General features: G+C 54.1%; 1 protein-coding gene across 3 annotated transcripts in view; it reads right to left on the bottom strand.

Moving 5' to 3' along the window:
- The window catches only part of Hspg2 (heparan sulfate proteoglycan 2), a 101,161-nt gene that overhangs the window by 13,257 nt on the left and 61,483 nt on the right, over window positions 1-26,421 (bottom strand). For all 3 annotated transcript variants that reach the window (XM_087549397.1, XM_087549396.1, NM_001427438.1), the window contains 40 exon segments: window positions 25,787-25,900; window positions 24,503-24,630; window positions 24,314-24,400; window positions 22,179-22,237; window positions 21,855-22,019; window positions 21,640-21,750; window positions 19,687-19,787; window positions 19,422-19,602; window positions 18,790-18,915; window positions 18,564-18,716; window positions 18,343-18,485; window positions 17,933-18,068; window positions 17,697-17,851; window positions 17,257-17,407; window positions 16,460-16,605; window positions 16,237-16,372; window positions 15,633-15,784; window positions 15,374-15,509; window positions 15,131-15,282; window positions 14,363-14,498; window positions 14,031-14,182; window positions 13,483-13,621; window positions 13,247-13,398; window positions 12,595-12,730; window positions 12,346-12,497; window positions 11,306-11,444; window positions 9,970-10,121; window positions 9,642-9,786; window positions 8,446-8,591; window positions 8,015-8,156; window positions 7,375-7,526; window positions 6,755-6,896; window positions 6,528-6,668; window positions 5,786-5,920; window positions 5,440-5,621; window positions 4,671-4,866; window positions 4,295-4,474; window positions 3,791-4,051; window positions 2,021-2,225; window positions 257-354 (listed from right to left, as the gene is read on the bottom strand). In XM_087549397.1, coding sequence (XP_087405523.1) covers window positions 257-354; window positions 2,021-2,225; window positions 3,791-4,051; window positions 4,295-4,474; window positions 4,671-4,866; window positions 5,440-5,621; window positions 5,786-5,920; window positions 6,528-6,668; window positions 6,755-6,896; window positions 7,375-7,526; window positions 8,015-8,156; window positions 8,446-8,591; window positions 9,642-9,786; window positions 9,970-10,121; window positions 11,306-11,444; window positions 12,346-12,497; window positions 12,595-12,730; window positions 13,247-13,398; window positions 13,483-13,621; window positions 14,031-14,182; window positions 14,363-14,498; window positions 15,131-15,282; window positions 15,374-15,509; window positions 15,633-15,784; window positions 16,237-16,372; window positions 16,460-16,605; window positions 17,257-17,407; window positions 17,697-17,851; window positions 17,933-18,068; window positions 18,343-18,485; window positions 18,564-18,716; window positions 18,790-18,915; window positions 19,422-19,602; window positions 19,687-19,787; window positions 21,640-21,750; window positions 21,855-22,019; window positions 22,179-22,237; window positions 24,314-24,400; window positions 24,503-24,630; window positions 25,787-25,900 — 5,815 coding nt within the window.

Here is a 26,421-nt window from a genome sequence, read left to right as displayed (position 1 = left end):
CACGCACCCAAGTAGCTACTAATTCACCCTTTACTGCTCTACTGAGCACCCATTCATGCACCCGGTTCCCTTCTCCCCTTCCTTGAAATACTGGTAATGGCCTTTACTCCATGCAAGGTGAGAGCAAGGGAAGTAATTCTCTTTACCGTGCACGTTTATGGGGCTTCCTGAGGAGCAGGGGCAGGCCCTCCGTATCACCCCTTTTCTTTCTCATCTCTGGCCCTGCTCTTTGCAGAGGCCTGAAGCCACCTCCTACCTTGAACAATTAGCTGGGCAGTAGCCTGGGCTTGTCCCCAAGGCCCATGGGCCTGACAAATATATGTCCCTTGGCAGCTCTGGTCTAAGTTCTGGATTCTGAGAAGAAAGAAGGTACTGTCAGAAGTGAAGCCAACAGTTTTACAACTGTGCAAGCTAAAACAGAACGTGGGGCTGATGAGCTATGGCTCAGTGGATAAAGGCTCTTGTCCCACAGCCAGATGACCTGAGCTTAACCCTGGGTTCCACATGGTGGAAGAGGAGAACTGACTCTTGTAAATTGCCCTCTGATCTACACACGAGTACATGTGTATGTGCCTGCACACATACAGACACACATGTAGACATGCAGACACGAACATGAGATAGACCAGCTCCAGGGCCAGCATCAGAGACCAGGATGCAGGTGGGCAGGATGATGTACCACACCACTCATACTCACTCACCCACCCACCCACCCACTCACTCACCCACTCACTCACTCACTCTATCCATCCATCCATCCATCCATCCATCTATCTATCTATCTATCTATCTACACATCTACCTACCTACCTACCTACCTACCTATCTACCTATCTCTCTCTCTCTATCTATCTATCTATCTATCTATCTATCTATCTATCTATCTATCTATCTACCTACCTATATCTATCTACCTACCTACCTCTCTATCTGCTTCTATCTATCTATCTATCTATCTATCTATCTATCTATCTATCTATCTATATCTATCTACCTATCTATCTCGACTATCTATCTATCCATTCATCTATCTACCTATCTACCATCTATCTACCTATCTACTATCTACTATCTATCTATCTATCTATCTATCTATCTATCTATCTATCTATCTATCTATATCTATCTATCTATCTATCTCTATCTATCTACCTATCTATCTCGACTATCTATCCATCCATTCATCTATCTACCTATCTACCATCTATCTATCTATCTATCTATCTATCTATCTATCTATCTATCTATCTATCTATCTTCCTACCTATTGTCTATCTGTGTAATTGAACGTTAGGCCTCACCACAACAGGCCAGTGCTTTACCACTAAGCTACTTTTTCTTTCGATTTTCACTCTTCATTCTGAAACATGCTCTCAGTTATGCTGTGCAGGCTGGCCTTAACTCACGCTGTAGCCTTGAACTCAGAATGCTCCTCCTCAGCCTCCCTATTACAGGCCTGGCCACCAGGCCGGGCGACCACGCCCATCTCAGACAGATTTTTCTGCTCTAAGGCTCACTGTCACACTGGCTCAAGGTCTCACAGGGACTGAGCTGCAGATCTCTGACCCCAGAGCTATTTGCTTGCCTTTAATAATAGTAGGGACGCAGAGAAGGACACAGCGGCTCACCTCTGTAATCCCAGTACCTGAGAGGCTGAGGCAGGAGGATCACAGCTAGTTAAGAGGCCACTCTGATCTACACAGTGAGTTTCGAGCCAGCCTGAGCTACAGAGTGAGACCTGGTCTCAGGAATCTAATACCAAAAAGCAAGCCAAACAGGAAGTGAAGGAACACCGTCCACCGCTAGCAGACGGCCTTTGGGGTGCAAGGAAAGCATTAGACATTTTGAAGACAACAGTATGTCAATAACCCATGGCTGTGAAAATCAAGAGGACCAGCAGCTCACTCAAGGACACTGCTCTGAGGTGGGCCCCACAGGCAGACAAAGTGACTGAGCCTCAGTGAGCCTTAGGTTGGGGGCAGAGAGGCTGAGACTAGTCCTTGCCCAACAGTGGACTCACCGGAGGACTCCATCTTGCACACTGTGTCCAGGAGGCAGCTGACCGCCCTCCTTGAGCCAACGAAGGTGGGTGCCATGCTCATTGGGCACCGCACAGTGGAACTCAACGCTGGCCCCTATGCTCTTGGTCTCTTGCTGAGGAGTGACTTGCACAGTGGGTGTGGATCCTACTGGGGTGGAAGTGTCAGGGACATCGCCAGAGGAGCCTACGGAGATTGTGAGATTCATTCATTCATGGAAGGATTGATTGAGCGTTGACTGATCGGGCTACAGGGCCTCCTGTAGCACAGGTTCTCTTCAGACTCACTGTGTAGCTAAGGAGGGCCTTGAACTTTGAACATTTGATTTTCCTGCCAGAATGCTGGGATTACGGGCAGGTGTCCCCACATCTAGTCCACGTGGTGCTGGGGATGGAACTTGCACGTTAAACACGCTCTCCACCTACAGAGCCGCAAACCCGGCCTAATCACGTGAGGTTTTACGATAGGATTTTGAGATGAGGGCTCTCATCTGTTGTCCAGGCTGGTCCTGAACTCTTAGGCTCAAGTGCTCCCTCAACCTTGATGAGCTTGTGACATATAGACACCGTCACGCCTGACACCGACGGTTCTTCTGTACACGTGGATACGTCATATCCCGCATGTGCTGGGTAGCAGGACACCCTCACCTCAGTAATTCAAGGGATGTTCTTCTGGCCTCTCCAGCCAGACGACAAAGTCCTTTCAATATAGAACCGCTCGCCTGTTTGCTCACTCAGTCAGGCATTGGACACACATAGGGGCCATTGTGGGGCTGGGCTCTGTGTCTCAGAGTCTGGATCCTTGGGCAGGGAGGGTGGCTTAAGACAAGAATGATTGGGAAGGGGACATCTTTTTTTTTTTTCTCTTTAAAAATGAAAGAAGGGCTGGAGAGATGGCTCAGTGGTTAAGAGCACTGACTGCTCTTCCAGAGGTCCTAAGTTCAAATCCCAGCAACCACATGGTGGCTCACAACCATCTGTAACGGATTCTGGTGTGTCTGAAGACAACGGCAGTGTACTCATGTACATTAAATAAATAAAATATTAAAAATGAAAGAAACGCTGAGGTTCAAGGTAAGACAGCTTAGCTGAAGTTATCTCTGAGGCCACAGTCTAGGCTCCTGACCAGTGAGCTAGGTGCTCCGGTGATCCTAGAATTTCCTGCCCAAAGGCTCGTGTGGCTCTGCAGGAGGCCACAGGGACATCAGAGTCGTCAGAGATACACTGGGATCCCAGGCTCATGAGAGACGGCCCTGTCACTTGCTCTGTTTCAGTCATGTGTTTACTTTCTCTGGGCCTGTGGTAGACAAGCTGGGGGTGGGGTGGGGTCTGCGACAGGGCGGCCCAGGCCCTACATTGAGTGTCCTCCCTGTCTGGCAGGTGACGTAACTTTCCTGGTAAGTACAGAGTAGGTAGCGAGCAGACTGAAAGCTAAGGAGCCGAGAACAGGAATGGAGGGAGGGTTTCTTGGATACGGAAACTGCCGCAGGCCTTAGAGAAGGATGCTCTTCCCGCTGAGGACAGGTAAACAGGCTGAGGCCTTTCTTTTTTTCTTTTTTTTTTTTTTTTGGTTCTTTTTTTTCGGAGCTGGGGACCGAACCCAGGGCCTTGCGCTTCCTAGGCAAGCACTCTACCACTGAGCTAAATCCCCAGCCCCAGGCTGAGGCCTTTCTACCCCAAGTGTACGTGCCAGTCAAGCAAAGGCCTAGTGACCAGTGCCATCTTCAACCCACGGAGACTCCGGTTGCTTACCTTGGACCAGCACTTGAGCAAAGGCCTCAGCGGAGCCCACCTTGTTGGAGACCTGGCAGCGGTAGCGGCCAGAGTCTGCCCGGCCCGCGGGCTCCAGGCGCAGCAGCTGGTTCCTGGCAACTGCCTTCTCAGGGAGAATGCCGCCCACACGGCTCCACTGGTAGGTGAGTGGGGGTGTGCCGTGAGCCAGGCATTGCAGCTGAACCAGTTTCCCTGGCTGCACTGAGGTATGCTCTGGAATTATGGTGGCATAAGGATGACCTAAAGGACACACAAGAGTTCAGGGGGGGAAAGGGCAGAGGTCACATTAGGAAGCTGGAACTGAGTAGTGCAATCAAGCACTTAGGGGTTGAGGGGGGGGACATGGTGGCAGCCGGGGCAGGCTCTGGAGTTCTCTAAATGGATGGGGGTCCTGGGGTTCTGCCCAAGGAGGAGGATGACAGGGGCAAATAGACCTCCATGCAACATTGACTGAAGTCCAAGAAGAGGGTTTGGGAGCCTTACTCTCCACGTGCAGGACAACAGTAGCTTCAGTGTGCCCAGCAGAGTTGGTGGCGTTACAGATGTACTGTCCTGAGTCCTGCTGGGCCACCCGGGGAATGACCAGTGTGTTGCCTTCTATCCGGTGTTGCCAGGGCAGTGGGGCACGCAGCTTGGACCAGTGGATGGTGGGCGGGGGGTTGCCTATGGGGTTGAAGATGGCACTGGTCACTAGGTTGTTCCAGGGACCAATCAAGTATAGGGGCAATAGGAAAAGGTTCTAAGTGACCCGTCCCTCCGGGGACTGGCTCAGGGGATGTTTCTGGGATTTAAGATGCAGTCAAGCCCCGGACCGGAGCAGCACGGATCTGCCTTTCTGTGGGTTCCCACCACACCCCACCTGTGGCTGAGCAGTGTAGAGTGGCCGTGTGTCCAGCCTCCAAGGTCAGCTCGGCTTCTTCCACCTGGACCTGGGGAGCTCCTGGGGCTACGGTGCCAGTGTCGACGATCAGCTCCACCTGCTTTTGTGCTGTGCCTAGGGCATTCTGGGCTTGACACACATAGGTGCCTGCATCCGATGGCTTCACCGATGCGATCTAAAAAAAGGAAGTCAGATTTGGGGGGTGCGCAGCAGAAAATCTGGACATGAATCCCTTCCTTTGAATTATGATTATTTCTTTCTTTCTTTCTTTCTTTCTTTCTTTCTTTCTTTCTTTCTTTCCTTTTTTTTCTGAGCAGTGGTCTCATGTAGCCCAGGCTGGCCTCGAACTCTACCCTTGATGATCATCGTGATCTCCTGAACCTCCTGCCTCCACACCCTGAATGCTTCAAGTACAGGCAGGATTTGGTTCATGGTAGGGAAGCCCTTTCCCAACTGAGCTACGTCTCGCCCAGATGCCTTTCTTTCTAGCTCCTCTGTGTGCTGCTGGATGGCTCAACCTCCCAACTTCCCATGAGTTCATCCATCTGCTTAGGTACCAACCTACCTATCACTCAGCCACTTGTCCACCCTGCAACCCCATCCCAGGCTTCTGTGCCCTTCCTTCTCCCTTTCCGACTTCCACCTTCCTCCTCTTCTCTGTCCACCTACTTATGCCCCCTCTAGACACCTGCTTCAGTTGGCTCTTAGAAAAGACCTCAGACACAGACACGGAACAAACCAAGCTCACCTTCAACATCGCATGGCTATTCATGAGCCCAAACATCCGTGGCTCCAACTTGACCGGGATGCCGAGTCGGGTCCAACGTGGGGAAGAGCGGGGTTCCCCAGAACTGACGCACTCCAGGGTGATGTCCTTGCCCATTTTCACATGCACAGGGCCCTCAGGGAGCACAGACACCGTCGGGGGCCCTGAGAGAAAAATGACACACAGAGCTGTGGGTTACATGTGAGTCCACAGCTGAATACCATGTATGTGAACATTAACTTACAGGGCGGGCAGCAGTGGGGCGGGCTTTAAACCTGGAGAAGCTGGGCCAGCAGGAGGGGCAGAGCCATAGGCTGGCGTCTCTTACCATGCACAATGAGATTGACGACGCTCTGGGCCACCCCATAGACGTTGGAAGCCACGCAGCGATAGGCTCCATGGTTGCTGGGCCGGGCACCCACAATGGTCATGATGGAGCCGTTGGGGCTGATGTGGACGTTGTCTGTAGGGTTGCATTGGGAAAGCGTGATGGTTAGTGTCAACCGTCTCTCAACAGGTTCTGGAATCATCTAGGAGTGTCAACTGAGAGATTACCTGGAATTGGTTAATTGGCGTGGGAAGGCTCATGTTAACTAACTGTGAAGAAAGCTATTCCCTGAGCAGGGAATTCTGGACTTTATGAACAGAGATCGTGAGCTGAACAGGGGTATTCATTCATTCATTCATTCATTCATTCATTCATTCATCTCTCTCTGCTTTCTGATGGTGGATGCCAATGAGCAGCTGCTTCAAGCTCTTGCCGCCTTGACTTCCCTGCTTTGATGGACTACATCCCCCAGGCCGGGACCTAAAATATGTCCTCCCAAAGCCCCCAGTTGCAATCACCTGGGTATTTTATCACTACCTAGGAAGGCTAGGGATAGATAGCCCACTGTTGATGCTTTGTGCCTGGGCACGAGACTTTAAGTCAAAGATGTCAGAAAGTGGGAGTCCTTGGAGTCTCCTGGGTCCTGCTCCATCATTAGACGGGTGGGTGAAAGCCTTACTCAGAGTCACTCAAGAATATGGTATGGACCCTGACCGCCACACCGGATAGCCTAGCCACTCACCCTCCAGCTCTTGGTTCCGAGTCTTCCACTCAAGGCTGATGGGTGTTGCTCCCTCGTGGATGAGGCACTTGAAGCTGGCATCTTGGCCCTGTTGTACTGTGCTGCTGGGTGGCTCAATGGAGATGACAGGGCTTCTGAGGCCTGCATGGTTAGATACTAGACTTAGCACGGAAGGTTGGCTCTACCCAGGTAGGCCCTGCCCCACTCCTGGCATTCCCCACACTCACGGTAGGAAGACCCTTCACTGGCGGGGACTGTGATCTTGAAGGAAGCCTCGTGCTCAGGGTGGGAGCTACCAGCCACTTGGCACACATACTCGCCCGAGTCAGCAGGGGAGATATGGTAGAGCCTCAGCAGGGAGCCGTGAGTCTGCCAGAGAGAAAGAGAAGGAAGCCATCAAGGGTTCTGGAGAATGAGCTTCCCAAGTGAGGCTGTACTTCCAGGAGACTCAGGAGCTAGGCCTCCAGTCGTGGGGCTAAAAGAGCTTCCTGCACGAAATCTCTGAAATCAACCCACTCTCTCTACTGAGGAGGAAACGTGTTCAAATGCTAGCTGTCAAACAATGCTGGGGATGGGGGTGCGGGTATGGGTGTGTGGGTGGGGGTGGGGGCGTGGATGGGGGGGTAGGTGGGAGTGGGGTGGGTATGGGTGTGCGTGTGGGTCAGGGTGAGGGAGTTCCAGGTCTCTCAGCAACTGGTCTTTTGGTCTGGGAAACAATTCCCTGACAGATACTTGGTTGGGTCCCATGATCCCATGAATGCTGGAATCTGCATGAGGCTTAGGCACAAAGGAGACTATGAGAGGAGACCATACCTACCCTGGTCTCTCCCCATCCTGACCTAGTTACCTGGTGACGGGCAGGCAGGCTGCTCCCTCGTTTGTGCCATGTGACCTGGGCATGGGCTTGCCCTGGTACCACACAGTTGAGATCCACAGTCTGCCCTTCAGCCAAATGGGAGGAGGAGGACTCTATGTAGATGGGCTGGGCCAGCCCTGGGGCTGTAGGCACAGAGATGGGGAACAGTTAAGGCTCCCGGTGTGAGAGCAAGGACCTAATTGTGATGACATGGCTGAGCCCTATCAACCAAGGAAGTCTCCCTTCCCTGAGTCTGCAGTGTCTTCTTGAGACACAGGACTGGGTTTCCACCCATTTAGGGTGACTAAAGGACTAGGGACCCAGACGCGGATCATACGAGCTTTGACATGGGTGGGCTTGATCCTCAGCCACAGCAAAACCAATACCATAAGAACAATGCCGGGTTGGGGATTTAGCTCAGTGGGTTGGGGATTTAGCTCAGTGGGTTGGGGATTTAGCTCAGTGGTAGAGCGCTTGCCTAGCATGCGCAAGGCCCTGGGTTCGGTCCCCAGCTCGGGGGGGGGGGGGCGGGGGGGGGGGGGACAATGCCAAGCTTAGCCAGGTGTGCCGACAACTGTCTGTAAACTTAGGGCAGAGAGGAGTACCTCACCCACAGTCGCTTGTCACTCACCAGGGATAGGGCTGGGTTGAGAGGCCTCGATGGTAACCAGGACAGAAGCCTCCAGGGTACCTGAGCTGCCGGTCACTTGGCATGAGTACTCGCCAGAGTCCGCTGGGGACACCCGGTTCAGCCTCAGAATGTGGCCATGGACCTTCACAGAAGAGAGAGAGGGGAGAAGGGCTGGGCCACCCTGGGCTACACAAAACTCTGCCTTATGCAACAGACAGTTCAGGAAGTAGGTAGGGTCTTGAAAAAGTGGTGTTCTCTCTTACAGCAAGGTGCTGGGGACTGGTTTGTATCCAGTCTGTTGGCAGCCACTTGTCCCTAGGGGCTGTACAAAGTTCTCCAAGCTATCACTGACTGCTGGGGCCAACCTCCCTTCAGGGATGGGCTCAGGAAATGGGGAGGAGGGGCACATGCTTGCTTCCCAGGCTCTGTACCTGGTGCCCGGCGGGCAGGCTGCCTCCACGCTTGTGCCATGTGACCTGGGCATGGGCCTGCCCAGGAACCACACAGGTTAGATCCAGGGTCTGTCCCTCAGCAACTTGGGAGGAAGAGGTCTCGATGCGGATGGGTGGGACTCCACCTGGGGTCAGGGCACAGCTAGGGTCAGAGGTTAAGGCCTCTTGGCCCTACTGTGTAGCTAGATTCAAGGGCTTCTTCCCCCTTTTCAGGCCACTCAGATCTGGAGGGTAGAGCTCCGAGAATAGGGTGCCCCTCTTTCTCTTAGTCCATCCCACCCCAAGCCTGGGCTGCCTTTAACTCTCAGAGTCACTGTGCCAGTCCCCTCTACAGAGTCACTGACGCTTCCCAATCTCCAGTGAGATGGTAGCTAAGAACTCAGTCCTTGGGGCCAGACTCAAAGAGATCAACCCCCAGCATGGTCATTTAATGGGTGATCTTTGGAAAAAACTAACTCTGCACCTCCGGTTCCTTGACTGTGAAACAGAGAACGATCATCCTGCCTCAGGGCTAACGGGATGAAATGGACGTCACATGCATACGGTGAGGGTTGCTATATGGGCAACCGACAACTCAGATGTCGCATCTGATCGGAGTTCCCATCATGGCCAGCTCCCCACTTCCCGTGTTTTCCTCTAATGGCATCGCTTTTAAAACCCTGAAGTCCTAAGCCCCGCCCTGGTGATAACTACCATGAACCACAACTGATCTGAGGTGCCACAGTTGTTCCTATGCCGCAGCTAGTACATAGTCCTTGAGGCACACCTCAGATGACCGCTAACACCCTGCAGGACAAGCCCAGGCCGTAGGGACCTCACTGAATTGCCTGTACAATAAGACAGCACTATGTTTTCCATTATCCTTGTCCGTTGAGGACAGCAAAGTGGAGAGGCAAAGTTCTCTGTGTGACATCCCCAGGCAGGGACATTGGGACCCAAGCCCACTGATGCCACACTTGCAAACTTGTGTTCTCAAGCCCCTGAGAGAGACAGGACCTCACACCACACAGCCTGGCCGTCTGTTCTTTAACATCAAGGGTAGGCAAGAGGCAGGAGGCAGAAGTCTGCAATCAGATGCCTGCTGTCTCCAGGTCCCACAGAGCCTTTCTTTTGCCCAACTCGGCTGCTGGTCTCTCTCCCTATCTCTTTTGCCAGACCCATACAGGGATTCTCACCAGGGACGTGGACATTAGAGGCAGACGCTGTAATTGAGACCAGGACGGAAGCCTCCAGAGGGCCAGAGCTGCTCAGAACTCGGCACACATATTCACCCGAGTCAGCTGGGGACACCTGGTACAGCCTCAGTCTTGAGCCGTGGGCCTGGCCAGGGATGGGGCAGAGTCAGGGGAGCAGGAGTAAGATATCAAACAAGAGCCCTGGAGGGTTGGGGGCGAGAGTCCAGCCTCCCATCCAGCTGTGCAAGGTATCCCCTGCAGGGCTCTCAGACCCCTCTCCTGGGCATGGCTCCCGGACACCATCTCTCATTTCATTGCTATTTCATACCTGATGATGGGCAGGCAGGCTACCCCCTCGCTTGTGCCATGTGACCTGGGCATGGGCCTGCCCAGGGACCACACAGTTCAGATCCAGGGTCTGTCCTTCTGCCACATGTGAAGAGGAAGACTCAATTCTGATGGGTACAGGACTGGCAGAGGCTAAGGACAGAGAAGAACAGGGTGGCCTGAGTCAGATTCTCAAGCGGAGTTTAGGATCCACAACACACCAAACCTGGAGCCCAGGGCAGGCTCAGCTACCCCTTGGCAAGCAACAATAGCGTGCTAGGCTCTGCTCTGAGGACCTGCATCCTTGACCCACATTTAACCTTCACAATTCCATATTCTGTTATGATGGAAATGTCCTTTTATGTGGACTTGACTGATTGATAATTGATTGATTGATTTTTAAAGACTTATTCGTTTTATTTATGAGTACACTGTAACTGTACTTCAGACACACCGGAAGAGGGCATCCGATCTCATTACAGATGATTGTGAGCCACCATGTGGTTGCTGGGAATTGAACTCAGGACCTCTCGAAGAGCAGCCAGAGCTCTTAACCGCTGAGTCATTTTTCCAGCCTGTACTTATTTATCTGGGAGACAGGGATTCACTCTGTAGCCCAGGCTGGCCAAATCTTGTCTTTTTGAGATGGGGTCTCTTACTGGCCTGGAAGGCTCACCAGGCAAGCTGAGCTGGTTGGCAGATGAATCCTCCTGTCTCTGCCTCCCCCACGCCAGGGTCATAAGCATTTGGCATCACACCCCGCGCTTTTATGTGGGCTGGAACTCAGTTAATGTGGCAAGCACTTTACCGACTGAGCTAGCTCACCAGCCTACAAATCAAACTTCTTTCCATTTCTTCTTCTGCAGGACTCGGGTTGCCTGAGTCTCTGGCATTCTAGGCAAGCGCTCCAGCACTGAGCTACATCTCCAACCCTCTTTTCACTTTGTTTTTTGAGACAGAGTCTCACTAAGTTGCATAGACTGGCCTTGAACTTTGGATTTTCCAGTCTCAGCTTCCCAACTAGCTGAGATTATCGGCCTTTGCCACTAGGCCAAGTTGTTAACTCTAATTGCCACACAAGGCTGGTGGGCGCCATTCAGAAATAAGGCTTTATGGGCCCAGGGGGAATCTGTTTCCCTACTTCACTGTCAAGGAGAACGAAGCTTGGGGCGAATGTAACTTACTCAGTCCTGAGTGACACAGCAGGATTTGAACACAGATACTCTTTGTATCCCTTGCTCTTGCCTACACCCAGGTCTGTGGGCCTTAACGTAAGGCTCCTCTTCCTAGGGAACTGTGTCTTCCTGTCCCTTTCCCGGATCAGAAGTCAGACTCACCAGAGGGGGCGTTGGTGTTGGGGGAGACAGAGATCATGATGGAGGTCTCCTGGGCGTCAATGTTGTTGTTGGCTCTGCAGACATACTCGCCGGAGTCCGCCACTGACATCTGGTGTAGCCGGAGACGGGAGCCATGGGCCTGGGACAGGGTCAGGACAGAGCTGGGGTCAGCAGCCACAAGGCCCCTACTAACTCCAGCTTCTCTTGCTAAGCCTGCAGACGCTATATCTCCTTTTATTTATTTCTGTGTATACGTGTTTTTGTGAGTCTGTATGTATGGGAAGGAGCGTGGTGTCTGTAAAATGTGCACGTGCTGGTACATGTGCTTGTACTTGCGCGTAGAGGCCAGAGGAGGGCGCCAGGTATCCTTCACTATTGCAGATCACTTTGTTGCTTTGAGCGTTTCTGTGAACTCCGTGTTTGGCATCTAGACTGGCAACCAGCAAGGCCCAGAAGCACTCTTGTCTCTGTCCACCTCAGCGTTGGGATTACAGGTAGGTGCAGATCAATACCTAGCTAACACTCTCACGAGAGTGCTGGGATCTGAACTCAGGTCCCCGCACACTAGAATGGCATGGATTTTTTTTTACTATACAGTGGAGGATAGTTCTGAAACCTCCCTCTCCCAGACAGAGTTTCATCGTGTAGCCTTGGATGTTCTGGAACTCGATCTGTAGACCAGGCTGGCCTTGAACTCACAGAGATCCACTCGCCTCTGCCTCCCAAGTGCTAGGATTAAAAGCATGCCCGGCCAAAAAGGCATGCACCATCAAAAGCGTGCGCTTCTGATCCTTCTCCCTTCAGCCCCCCCACCCCCCCCGAGTGCTGGAACACAGCACGACTCCTGGCTTATTGTTAGCTTGTGAGGAAATCTTCATGCAAAGCAGCACTCTATAAATTGAGCCATATCCCTAGCCTGCTGGCTGCTTTTTGTCTACCCAAAATCCAAATCGATGGAGTGCATGGGGCATGAGACAAAGCCCCGCCCACTCTGAGAGATCCAAGGGCCACCCCACTCCACAGCTCCTTTCAGTAAGTACCTGGTGTCTGAATGGCAGGCTGCCCCCACGTTTGTACCATGTGATGGTGGCCTGGGGCCGCCCAACCACCACACAGTTCAGATCCAGGGTCTGTCCTTCCGTCACTGTGGGAGACGAGGTCTCAATCCTCATTGGTGGGGAGACACTGGGCACTGGGGACAAAGCAGGGGAGGGGAAGGAAGACAGTCAGGTGACAATGACAGTACTGGGGATCCTCTGACTCCCCACCCTTGTCCACCACATTCTCACCATGGGACGGCCCTCTGCTCTCGATGGTAACAATGAGAGAGGTCTCCTGGGAGCCAACGCCATTACTGACGTGACACACATACTCTCCGGAGTCTGCTGGGGTCACTTGAGGGATCCGGAGGCGGGAGCCCACAATCTGGAGGGGTAGAGGGTGGGGAATAGAGGCAGCAGCTAAGTATCTGGGCGCTTGAACACCAGATTTCGGAAGTCTCCCTTCCCGACCTGACTTGGGTGCCCAGCAGCCTCAGTGTCTTCCTGAGGCTCCTAGTGTGACACCCCCTGGGTCCTGTGGAAGGAGCCTCTAGTCTTTGTGCGGCTCCTATACCTCACCCCTCCAAAGGCCTACTGAGTGCCCACAGCGGGCCCCACTTGTCACACCCTTCTGTCCCTTCAGCTCACCAGCTGTATGAGGGCTGACACCTATCTTACTCTGCTGGGTTCAGCAGCTCCAGGCACAAGCAGTGGCTGCAGCAACCTCTTCTGAGGAGCTGGAACCAGGGCCAATAGGATAGATCTATACCCTAGTGCCAATCCAAGACTACCCAGTGGAGATGCTCAGTGTTTGTTGAGTGACTGAATGAGCGCAGGGCCAGGGTCTAGAATCCACTCTAGACTTCCCACCAGAGTGCTGTCCTATTTTTTGGCTCTGTACCTGATGCCGGCTGGGTAAGCTGCCTCCACGCTTATACCAGGTGATGGTGTGGGGGGTAAGGCTGGCAACCAGGCAGTTCAGGTCCAGAGTATGGCCGTTGGCCAGCGAGGGTGACGAAGATTCAATGCGCACAGGGTGCACCACGCTCTGGGCTGTGACGAGACAGAAGGCAGGCTGTGGGTGCAGCCCGGCCCCTCGCAGCCCCTGTCATTCACTGCCACCCCTAAGACACTCACGGTGGGAGGGGCTGAGGTGCTGCTGAATAGTGACAAGGACAGAAGCTTCATGGGTGCCTGAGCCACTGACGACACGGCACACGTACTCCCCAGAGTCAGCTGGGGTCACCTGGAGCAGTCTCAGCCTTGACCCATGTACCTGGGAGGAGATGGGGAGAGGTGCCAGGTTCAGAGACCAGCATGGTAGTCACCCACCAGACTCTGGTTGCCTTCTCTGGCTCCCTCCCAGCCCAGTTAGCTAGTGATTGCACAGGTTAGGACCCGTTAAGTCCCCTTGGGCTTGCCACCTGATGCACACAGGGCCGGCACTCATGATAGGGACGTACTTGACAGATGACCTTAAGGATCAGAGAAGTGAAGCAACTAGCCCAAAGTTACCCAGCAGGCAAGCGGCAGAGTACATCTGAAGTGCTGTGATATGCTTGAACGCACAGCCTGAACTCACCACCCCACCCCCCACCCCCTCCACCCCCTACTCTCCCTATCCCCCACCCCCACCCCCAGCTATGAGGGCTCTTTAGGTTCTCCCTTAGCTTCTCGTCTCCTACCTGATGCCGGGCAGGGAGGCTGCCCCCACGCTTGTGCCAGGAGATCTGGGGGTGAGTCTGCCCAGCAACAAGGCAGTTCAGATCCAGGCTCTGCCCTTCTGACACGTGGGAGGAAGATGACTCGATTCGGACCGGAGGGGTGACCCCGAGTGCTAGCAACAGAGGGCAGAGTGTTGGTCTCCAACAGCTGAGAGACGGCTGTGAGTGGGGTCACGGGGCCCCTGGATTCATGGAATGTTGTCTCTAGGTCCTGCCATGGCCACAGCGAGGAGCCTCCATGTGTGGTATCCAGCTCTATCCACTTCCCATCCCCTCCCAACATGGCTACTTACCGGGCACAGAGCCTGCAGGTTCAATGGCGACCAGGACAGAGCTCTCCAGAGGCACGGGCCCTCCCTCCACTCGGCACACATATTCTCCTGAGTCCACGGGAGACACCTGGTGCAGCCTCAGCAGGGAACCATGGGTCTGGCCAAGAGAAGGTGACATTAAGGGGATTCCTTCCAGGACTCCAACACAGCACTCACAATCTGCCAACTGCTGCCCTCTTTCAGCCCGATGGCTTGGCCATCGGCTCTGGGTCGGCTGGGTCTTGTCCTCAGAGTGGGGGCTGCTGGGAGAAGCCCCTGGAGAACTGGCACACATTTTCCCACACTGCGTCAGTGCTAAGCACACCCTCTCCGATCCCAGGCAAGACCCTCTGCAGTGCTGCCCTGACAACCATAAACACTGCCCTCCCCTGCATAGGTGTGTTGTAGTCAGTGGGGTCAAAAGGTTGCAAACCCCAGCACGCAAGCTGTTAAGCTGCTCAATGTTAGTTATGCACAAGCTGAACAAAACCACAACTGGACTTGGTCCTGATACGACTCTGAGCACACGGACCACTATCTCCTTGTCGACCCTGAATCTACACAGCACAGAGAGGCTGAGCAACTTCCTAAGGTCAGGGTAGTAGACTACGTACGACGCATACAGAGGCCAGCCCAGCACTGGCTTTGGGTCTAGCCACAGTAGAACACATCTGAGTGATGGGGCTCATGCTACCACTCCCACCCAGAATCTCCCTTCTCTTTGGCTCCTTTGCACCCCTTATCCCCTACCTGGTGCCGGGCAGGCAGGCTGCCTCCTCGCTTGTGCCACGTGACCTGGGCGTGGGCCTGTCCTTGCACCACACAATTTAGATCCAGGGTCTGCCCCTCAGCCACGTGAGAGGACGAGGACTCAATGCGAATGGTTGGCGTGCTACCTGGGGCTGGAGGAAAAGCCACAGTCAAACACCTTCTCTAAAGCTGCCCCAGCCTCCCCTCTCCTCACATCCCAGCCCAGCCGAGTGGGCTACTCACGGTAGGCGATGTTGGCCCCTTGGTTGCCTGTGACCTTGACTGTGATGGTGGCTTCCTGCCCATTGCCTGCCCTGCACACATATTCTCCAGCATCCGCTGGGGAAGCCTGGAAGATGTACAGGCGGGAGCCACGGACCTGGGCCAGCCATGACAGGGATATAAGAGGGTGTCCCAGGAGGGGCTCCATACCTGCCTACCAGGCTGTGACCCCTATATAGCCTACCACCCATAGACCCTTCGACGTTCTAGGAGTGAGTACCTGGTGCCGGGCAGGCAGGCTGCTCCCACGCTTATACCATGTGACCTGTGCATGGGCCTGTCCTGCTACCACACAGTTGAGATCCAGCGTCTGACCCTCAGCCACGGTGGGGGATGAGGACTCAATTCTGACAGGAGGGACAGGTCCAGGGGCTGTAGGGACAGGGGGACGGTAACGGATACTTCCCAAGAGACAGGGCTGAAACTCCCTCTTAGAGCTGGCTCAGCCTTGTAATCTGAGGTCAGACCCTTGTCTCAGAAATTTGACAGCCCTGTCTTGAGGCCCTGAGCTCAATAACCCTGATCAAGAGCCCAAGTTTTCCTCAAAGCAGGAAGCAGGAAGCCAGACAGACAAAGTAAGACAGGCAGGCAGTAAGGCTAGGAAGGAGAAGGGAGGCAGGAGACCAAGGGAGAGACATGGCCAAGAAGACCTTGATGGACGATCTGGGTCATTCAGACAAAAGCAGTCTGCCTAGACATGGCCCTGAAGCCAGAGCCTGGGTGGTCGCCTGTCCCCAGCTAGCAGTAGGAATCATAGATGGGGATGCTACACCCTGAAAGCCTTCTCCCTCTTGCAACTTTCTGTATCACTGGGAGCCACTCACCAGGGATGGACACGGCAGGCTCGATGGTGACCAGGACAGAGGTTTCTATGTGCTCAGAGCCCAGGAGGACATGGCACACATACTCGCCTGAGTCGGCAGGGGACACCTGGTGCAGTCTCAGCAGGGAACCATGGGTCTGCGAAGGGGGTGGATTGGGGTTTAGGCTGGCCTTAAAGTGTCCCCGTACATCCCCTCTAGCAGACTGGCACTGGGGAGGCTTTACCTGGTGCCGGGCGGGAAGGCTGCCTCCACGTTTGCGCCAAGTCACCTGTGCCTGCCCAGGCACCACGCAGTTCAGATCCAGGGTTTGTCCCTCAGCCACATGGGAGGATGAAGATTCAATGCGGATGGGTGGAGTGCTGCTGGTGGCTGGGCACAGAGAGGGTGGTTAGAGGCCCAGCCTTGAGCCTCTGGCCTCCTGAGTAGCCCACCTCCAACTCCAGACTCTGTCACCCTTATGACCTCAAGGTGACAAGGGACCCAAGGACTTTCTGTCAGGCCAGCCAAGAGTATGCACAGTAATGATGCTTCCCCTTCTCAGAACACCTGCCACAGCTTCCCAGCATGCTTCACAGGCCCATGTCACCTATGCATACCACAACATTACCGTTCCCATCAAACTAAGCATATCCTGACCTGACTGGTGTTAAAACCACACCCCATATAAACTGGGTAGCCTATAAATGTCACAGTCTACCCAGAGCAGGAAAATGAGGTCATCGGAGGCCGAAGAACCACCTCAAGGTTGATGAAGGGCAGAGTCCAGATTTGAACCCATATCAGCAGAACTCCTGACTCAGTGTGGAAGCCAACACTACTGTTTGCAGGGAGAGCCTTCGGGAGTTTGAGGCAAGCTAGATCAGCATTCACTCCACCCCCAGCCTGCTGGCTTCCAGAGCAGGCAGCAGAGGCTGACAGGATACCCCTGCATCCTGATGGCCCTGGAGAGCTCACAGGCGTTCTTCTCTGTGCCTGGGAGAGCCTATGGCTCTGTCCCTGTCGGCCCCGCTGGCACCTCACCTGGGGTGTAGCTGGGGCCTGAATGGGGGCTGTGAAGGACAGAGACAACGATGGAAGCCTCCTTAGGGCCCAAGTCACTCTCCACTCGGCACACATATTCTCCAGAATCTGCTGGTGAGACCTGGGGGAGCCGCAGCCGGGAGCCGTGGACCTGGGTCAGGTAGGGCAAAGGTGAATAAGGATGAGGCTGCAGCTGTGCTTACGACTCCCTCTGAGGCACAGTAGCTCAGTCATCCAATGCACAGGCTCTACTCGGAGCCATTCATGCTAGGCTGGGAGCCAGGAGGGAAGGAATTGTCCTGCCTTACTGCGCAGGACGGCTTGGCAGCTGAAGCACAAAGACCCCTCCCACTCCTGTCCCCGCTTCCCGCTGCTTCCTTCCACTCCCAGCCTGTGTCTCTGTCCCAGAGTCCCAGCCCCAGGTTGGAAAAGCCTCCTACCTGGGCATGGGGAGGCAGGCTGCCCCCTCGCTTGTACCACGTGACCTGGGTGTAGGTCAACCCCATCACCGCACAGTTGAGGTCAAGGGTCTGTCCTTCGGTCACGGATGGTGATGAGGATTCGATCCTGACTGGCACCGAGCTGGCACCGGAAGCTGTAGCCACAGCGGAGTAAGCATGTCTCAGCCTTGGCTCCCCTTTACCCATAATGCCAGCCCGGGAGGGAGACCCCATACCTGAGAGGACGACCACCTGAATGCGGGCCTGGGCGGTGCCTGTGGGGCTGGTGGCCACACAGAGGTAGAAACCAGAGTCAGCAACTCTAATGGCTGGGATGAGCAGTGTGGGGATGTCTGTGTTCTCTGACCGGGCCTGCCACATGGAGAGAACACTCAGGTACTTGTGAGGGGGCCAAGGCAGACTTGGAAGGATCAAGCCCTACACCAAGATGAGTTGGGGACTATTAGAATGGAGTCACTATGGACTGCAGACCATGGAATTGGATTGTAAAGGGGTGAGTGGGGTGCGAGAAGGACTGGAATATAGGATCTAAGTAGGAGGTTCAGGGAGCCTGAGGGAGGGTTAGAGCATGGAGGGACAGGTGGATGAGTGCTGGGACTCCATTGGGACAGCCAGACTGGCTCACCTGAGGGGGCAGGCTGCCTCCCTCCTTCCTCCAGGTGATGCTGGCACTGGGTACCCCTGCTGCCCTGCAGTACAGCCTCACCGTGCGGCCTTCATGTACCTGGGTCCTCTCAGGGCTCACCTGGACCCTGGGTCCACTGCCCCCTGCAGACAGAACCCCTGTGAAGATGCCTCTCTGAGCCCCTCCCAGGCCCAACCCTACCTCAAGGCCTGCTCTCTCACCGTGCACCTGAAGCATGGCCCTGACCACATGCTGCCCAGCGCTGCTGAGGGCACGGCACAGGTACTGGCCCTGATCTGAGGGCTCGATGGCTGGCAGGCGCAGGATGCCGTTGTGGATCTGAGCCTTTGTGGGAAGCTGGCCACTGGGACCCCCTGGTGGGGAGACATGGGTCAGCACACCCTGGGACTGGCCCTTGTCCTCCTCACCCAGGACAGCCGGTCTCACCTATCCATTCCAGAGTGGGGGTGGGGTTCCCCGTGGCGCTACAGCGGAACTCAGCCAGTTGTCCCGGCTGCACAGTGAGCTGTGGCGGGTGAATGGAAGCCACCGGGGCAGTGGAGGTGCCTGAGACTAACAAGAGAGTAAGGATGACATGTGGTCAGGATGGGGACTGTCCCCCACTCACAGCTTTGGCCCCTTGTCAGTCTCTGCTTCTGTTCTAGCCCTGCATAGCCATTCTTCCATGCAGTAGCCAGGGGTGAGGGTGGAGGTAGAGGAGGGGTCAGTGAGGGCTTTGGAAACATGGGCCCTGTTGCTTCCTCACCTAAGACCTGCCCAGGGCACCCTCTCTTCTCTTTCTGAAGAGGCTTCACAATGCTGTCCAGACTCCTCAACTTCACAGAACTTTTTCCTCAACCTCCAGCCGCTGGGGTTTCAGGCCTCCACCACCTTCCTCTCACTTCTCACCTTCCAGTCCCTCCCACCCCCGGCTTCCATCACTGTACGCAAGTGTCTCCTGTGTGTTCTCTCACTAGGGTCACCTCAACCAGGACACATGCCTCAGAACCCCACTTCTTCAGAGCCTAGAGCATGTAGGGGGAACCCTGGGGCCAGGCTCTGATCACGACAAGGCATACCCTGAACATGCAGCGTGGCGGTGCCCTGGTCCATGGCGAACATGTTGGAGCCGGTGCACACGTAGGTGCCTGCGTCACTCGGCTGCACATTACGAATGGTCAGGATGCCGTTGAAGTCCATAGCACGGGACGGTAGCTTCCCGTTGTGCAGACGGGTCCACACCAGGGTGTAGGCTGGGGACTGCAAGCCAGCAGTAGGGTGAGGACATGCGTGGGCTCAGGGAGCCCAGGAGAAGACTTCCCCCACCTCTCCCTGTCGGCTCACTTTGCTCTTGGCCGTGCAGATGAAGGTGACGTCAGCTCCGGGCCGCACACTCTGGCTCCTCTGCTCCTCCACTGTCACCGTGATGGGCTTGCTGGGAGCTTCTGTGGGCGGGAAGTCTCCAGTGAGCTCCACATCATGGTTCTGTGTCACTTCCTCTTAGGCCTGCTTTCCCGACCCCTTCCGAGACAGGTCTCCCTCTGCTTCCCTAGCTGGCTATGTAGACGAGGATGGCCTCAGACTGAACAATCCTCCTGCCTCTGTGCCTCAAGGACTCTCTCTTTGAAGATGGAGTCTCATGCACTGAGACTCACTTCAAATTCCTTTGTAGCTAAGGGTGACCTTAAAGTCTCGATTCTCCTGCCTCAACCTCCCGAACGCTGGGGTGACAGGTTTGTGCTACCACATCTAGTTTTGATAGAATATATATTTAATATAAAATATAAACATGTAATATATAACTGTATGTAATATAAATAGGAATATGTAATAGATATATAATTATATATTTATAATAATGTAATATAACTGTATATGTGTATAGTGTGTGTATATGTGGATGTGTGCATATACATGTGAGTATAGGTGCCTACAGAGGCCGGAAGAGGGTATCGGATCCTCTTGAAGCTGGAGTTGCTGGTGACTGTAAGTGACCTACACTGAAGAGCAACATATGCCCTTAACCATTGAGTCACACCTCCAGTCCCACAACCACTTTCTGTGTGGTTCGAATGCAAGGCTTTGTGCAGAGCTGGCAAGCCCCCTATCAGCTAAGCCACATCTCCAGCTCACCTCCTTTGGACATTTCTTCCTTCCTAGTACAGCTGGGCTGTCATTCCACTTCCTGGTGCCTCCCTGCACCTTCCTGGCTGAGCCTTACCATGTCTCTCCCTGCTGGCACGAGGCAGCCAGCATGTGGTCCAGTGGGAGCGTATTGGCCCCATTTCACCATCCCAGGCCACAAATGAGCTCTCAACACTTCACACTTTCTGACTTCTCCATTGGCTTCCGGTTTGAGTTCCTGAGATGGCTATTTCACATTTCCTCCCAGCTCCCTCAGCCTGCAAACCCATCCTTCTACCTTAAAACCCATGGCTTCAACTTACACTTGCTTAGAAGGCAGAACCTGCCAGTCGGGTGTATTTCCATGCCCACCCAGTGTCTAACCCTCCCCGTGAAGTCTGCCCCCTCCCCATTCTAACGCTCTCCCCTACCATACCCCTCCCCTCCCTCAGTCTAACTCTCCCTTACTCCTCCCTGGGTCCCTGAAAGATGTGACCATGCTTCTGCCTGGCCCCATCCCACCCTGCATTTCAGAGCTCTGGATCCTTCCTGAGGACTTCCTCCTACACCATATCAATCCCTGCCACCTGCTTCACTGACCAATTTGTTCTCGAAATTTCCATGTCTGAAAACATCCCCCTTTAGTTCTACGTATTTCCAGATGTTGCCGCATTGCTTACTTGACCACTCGTCAGAGCTAAGACTTATTTTCCCTCCTAGACAGGGTCTTGCTTACACAGTCCAGGCTGGCCTCCATCTGGAGATCCACCTGCCTCAGCCCCCTGAGCATGCGCCTTAAAGGTAGGTGCACGGCACCCTCCTCAGAGCCACAATTATCGGAAGAGTTTCCACATGCTCTGTGTGCCTACTCGAGTTCCCACTTCTGTCAACCGGTCTTGTCTTCATGTCTTCTCCCTGCCTATATCATACTTTCTACAGAGTGTTGGATAGGCAGCTTTCCCAGAAGCCTTTGCCCCAGCTTGCACCTGGACACCTCCTTCCCTACTTCCTCCCAATCTCACTGGCTTCTCTCCCGGGTTTTCCTGCCATTCCTTTTGAGCTTGACAGGTTGGCCTTGGACCTTGGTGGGTCCTATCCAGGGCCTGTCCTGAGTGAATCTCAGCTAATGACCTCTAGGCAGGTTCTAGCAGGGACAGGGAAGCGGGGACTCACCAGCGACCAGTAGCTCAGCCCTGCTGTTGCTGGTGTGAATCAGGTTTCTGCAGGTGCAGATGTAGACACCGGCGTCGGAGGGCTGCACGCTAGGGAAGTGGAGCTCAGAGCCTGGGGTGAGGAGAGACTTGTGAAAGTTCAGCCCCACAAGCCTCCCAGTAGGACAGGAACAGGGGTGACTCATGGGACATAGGGGGTGGTAGGTGTGTGAGTACCTTGATGCCGCTGTTGTGCACCGCTGGGCAAGGGCCGCCCGTCTTCACGGGACCAGTAGAAGTAGTGAGGTGGACTCCCGTTGACCTGGCACCTTAGGGAGTGTGGGCCGCCTTGGGGAACCACGCTCCGAGAGGGATGGATCTGAACCTCCAGGGACTCTTTTGCTAGTGGAGTGGCAGAAGGAGGTCATTCAGCTAGGAAGGCCTCAGCATAAAACAGTGTCTCCCAAAGCCCTAGGTCCCCAACCTCAGAACTCTTTCCCTCATACTCCCTGGGGTCTTCAACTTCCCTCTCCTACCACCCTAGGCCATGGTCCTACTTACTCAGTGGCTGGCACCGGCCTCCTTGTACATTGGGGTTACCCTCGTAGCCTGGGGCACACCTGTTAGGAGGAACAGGGACCAGCTCTGTAAGCCCCAAGGGATCTAGTATCTCACAGGGACCTTGAGGAGCTAGCTCAGCCAGCTGCCCATGGTATATTGAGGAAGCTCAGGGTCCCAGAAGAACTCTGGGGGCCAGGGAATCACTAACACAGGGCCTCAAGGAGCTGAGACAGAGGTTGCCAGGGGGCTGAGCAATGGAGAGGTAAGCCTGCTATTCTCCAGGGAAGCATTTATTCAACAAACGTTTACCAGGGAACCAGTGAGTATCAGACACTACGCTCGATGTGGAGGTACAACAGAAGACACAGCAAAGTCCCTGGTCTGGGACCATGAAAGGCACCCTGGTTCCCAGTTGAGCCAAGGCTAGAAACCCCAGTGACACTAAGGGATGGTAGGCATTTCGCTTGACTCCTGGCAAACCAGGCCCTGTCACTAGGCACAGCCCTCCATAGATTTATGGCCATTGGTCACAAAAGGGCAACTGCCCCAAGCCCCTCCACAGGTAGAGGACACAGGTCCTGTAGGCTCAAGACAGATATCCATTGTAATGAGGTGCCTAAAGGCCTGGAGGCTTAGCCAAAAACTATTCCTTCCCAGACACTCCTCCCTGCAAAAGGCATTTAATTTCAGGCCCACCCTGAGAAGTGGGGTACGGTTTTACTCATCCACCTTCCGCCATGGCAATAAATGCCCTGAAACCATGGACTGCCTCTTTTTATGGGATCCACCATGGACAGCCACAGAGAAGGCCTTTGCCTACAGAACCACGGTCTAATCTCCTGTACAAGGCCTCCCAGCGCTGCCATCAAACCAAGCTTAAGACTCTCCCACACAGGACCAGCCAGAACGCTCCCTCTTTCCCCTCGGCCACGGGCCAGATCCAGCCCTCAGTGCTCCAACTCCTTTCTCAGCTCTTCCGAAGCATTCCAGCAGTGCCTGGATGCCCAAGAGCATGAGAACCTGATGGCCCCAGCCTCCTTGCAGGCCTGGGGACCCACTAGCCAGTTTCAGCTGTGTCTGTGCCCCAAACTGTGCTTCCCTACCCCTGGAGCAGTGTCCCACGGCTGCCCTACAGCCTGACACCCTCCCGGAGGCGGTGTGGGGTGAGCACTGTCAAACCTCCCCTGTCTGGCTGAGCCCTGTGACAGAGCAGAAGCAGGACGCTGGACAATAACCCTACACCTTGGTCTGGGACAAATTTTATGTAAAGTGAGAATGAGGACCCAGGGAGAAAGAGTGAGGTCACAGACAGCACAAAGCATGGCTCCCATGTGTCATGGGTCCCCTCGAGCATGCTACACAGTGCTTCCAGAGAACTGATCGAGTTCAGAAATGTTTATCCCACAGCTGTTTTTCCTTAGATTCATCTGTTTTGGGTTGCAGACTTCATAGGGCTGACATAGTTTGTCAGTTTATCCCTGGCACCTCAGCACACTGCACGGACACACAGAAGATGCTCAGTAAAAAGTGCCGATCCCTGCGTGGCTAAACCTATACCTGTAATTTAGGAGGCTGAGATTCCAGGCCAGCCTGAATTACAGAGTTGGAGGCCAGTCCAGGCTTATACTGAGACCCTGTTTTAACCTGTCCACCCTCCAAGAGTGATGAATAAACGCAAGAGGCTGGATCTTGAAGGCTGAGAGGAGTTAGCCAGGAAAGGGTGGGGTTGGGAGGATACAATGTTCTGCACACAGGGACCAGCAGCATAAAGACCTGAATAGTAAGAATTCAAGAAGTTGCGCAAGGGTGGCCACATGCATCTGCAATATCAACACCGGAAGCAGTGTAGCCTGGGCTGCACAGTGAGACCCCATGCCTTAACAACAGAATAGAACCAAACAAAACACCCCCAAATGAGTCAAGAAGTTAATCCCAGTCCCAGCTGGTGTGAGGAATGGAGAAGGACGGCCGTTTGCCCGAAGCACGGAGCCATAAATGCCTGCTCACCCCAAGGGCGGCATGAATAGGAAGTGTTCGCAACAGTGATCCTGGTATAGATTTTTCCAAGCCACACCCTGCAGGACTCTTGCCTGGGAGTCTCTGATTCACCCCTCCTCTTCCCACTCCCTACTTACTGCTCGCAGTACTGCCCGGTGTAGCCAGGTTCACAGGCGGTGCAGCGGTACCCTCCGGCTCCGAGGCTCTCACAGGTGCGGGAGAACCTGGGGCGGGCAGGCAGGCACGTAAGACCCCGGAGCCTCCTTCCCAGCTTGCCTCCCACCCTCCAGCAGGAGCTCAACCCTGGATCTGAGCAAAGCACGCACATGTTCTCTGGGTTGGTCAGTGGGCAGGCACAGGGCTGGCAGTCCTCAGGCGTCCCAGCCGTGGCATCTCCGTAGTAGCCAGTTGCGCACGTCTCACAGAACTCACCCACAGTGTTGTGCTGACAACCCTGCAGGGTACAAGGGTGTCAGACAGCAGCCATGAAGGAAAACTCATCCGAGCGCCCTGATTCAGAAACCTAGACACATATCTTAGAGAAGAGTCACGGAAGAATATATGGATTTGATTACAGTGGTGACCATCAGTTCAGCCGTGATGAAAAGAATGCCTGTGGGGGACCTGGGTAAATCAAATCGACCATTTAGGCCTGGGCTTCGTGATGCATTGGCAACCTCAGCAACTGAGAGGGATTCGGGAATCAGGAGGTCAAGCTCATCCTTGGCTACACAGTGAGTCAGCTATCTCAGAAAAAAAAAATTATCAGGCACCCATGCGAATGTGCATATGTGAGCGCTTGATGTTAAAGAAAAGCAAAGGGATACATTTGGGCACACAGCCTTGAAGATACATGTTTCACTGTTTAAAAGAAAAAGAAAAACACGTGGGAGGGGGACTGGAGAGATGGCTCAGTGGTTACGAACACTGGCTGCTTTCAGAGGACCCAGGTCCAATTCCTAGAACCTACACGCTGTCTCACAACCATCTGCAGTACAAAGGAATCTTCTGATGCCTCTGTAAACGCCAAGCATGCACATGGTACACAGACATGGGCAAAATACCCATATATGTAAAAAGCTCAAAAACCCAATAAGGAGTGTATACAGTCTTATGTCAAGACAGCCTCATGTGGGATGTTAACAGAGTGTGTTCCTTGCTTCATACTGAGTTTGGGACTCTGTCAACTGTCTATGTCCTGGCCATGTACCTGTGGGGCCATACCCACCACACCAAAAATGCATGGAAAGGTATATTTAGCAAGGTTTGATTTGATCCCTATAACCACCACCACCACCACCAACAACAACAACACCTACCACCACTACCACCATACCACCACCACCACCATACCACCACCACCACCAACCCCAAGCCTCTGTAATCTGTCCTTTTGCAATAGTATTAGCCATTTGGGTGTAAGCAATGAGGAACCATTGCTTCCTTTACAAAGAATGGCGTCCCATAGTTCTGGCTCCCTACCATGCTCGCCTGTTTTATTCACCCAGGTGCTCTCTTGTGAACTTGTTGTCCCTGGAAGCTGGCATACCTTACCAAGACCCCTCCCCATCCCATTGCCCACCCCCAGCCTAGCCCCACTTGCAGCTCACCGTGCAGGCTCCAGTCTCCGGGTGACACACTTCGGAGTGGCCATTGCATTCGCACAACTCGCACTGGCCAAGGTACAGTCCGCTCCCAGTGCGAGTGTAGCCGGGGGCACAGTCCTAGAGGACAGAGGGAAGTCAGTCTCCATTGCTCACAGGTTTGCACTTAGAGCGGCTGCTCTATCCTTCTGTCCATCCTGCACTGTCCAGTGTCTGGTCCCCACTGGCTCTAAGAAAGAGCGTCCCAGGCCAGTCTCCATCCACCAGCTCTCTCAAAAGGCCTTGGCCTGTCTCTCATCTCTCAGTGCTCCAGGAGACAGGGCATGATGAGCCTAGGCAGTGTTAGCTTGGAGAGATATAGTACAGCTTTAATTGGGAAACCTGCCTTACCTCAAGACCTTGGTTCCTGAAAATTCTGGTGGGAAAGGTCTTTCTGGAGACACTTCACAGCTAAATGGGGAAGTGGGCTGGGAAGATCACTTGGGAGAAAGAGCCCTTGAAGATATTTTTGCATGTATTTATGTATTTGTGTGTGTGCGTATGAGCCACCGTGTATATATGGAGGTCAGAGGACAACCTATAGGAGTTCGGTCTCTCCTTCAACAATGTGGATCCTGAACTGAGATGAACTGAGGTCCGGG

This window comes from Rattus norvegicus, chromosome 5 (assembly GCF_021556685.1).
Source record: "Rattus norvegicus strain SHRSP/BbbUtx chromosome 5, alternate assembly SHRSP_T2T, whole genome shotgun sequence".
Taxonomy (NCBI): Eukaryota; Metazoa; Chordata; class Mammalia; order Rodentia; family Muridae; genus Rattus; species Rattus norvegicus.
This window is presented reverse-complemented; position numbering and strand designations above follow the sequence as displayed.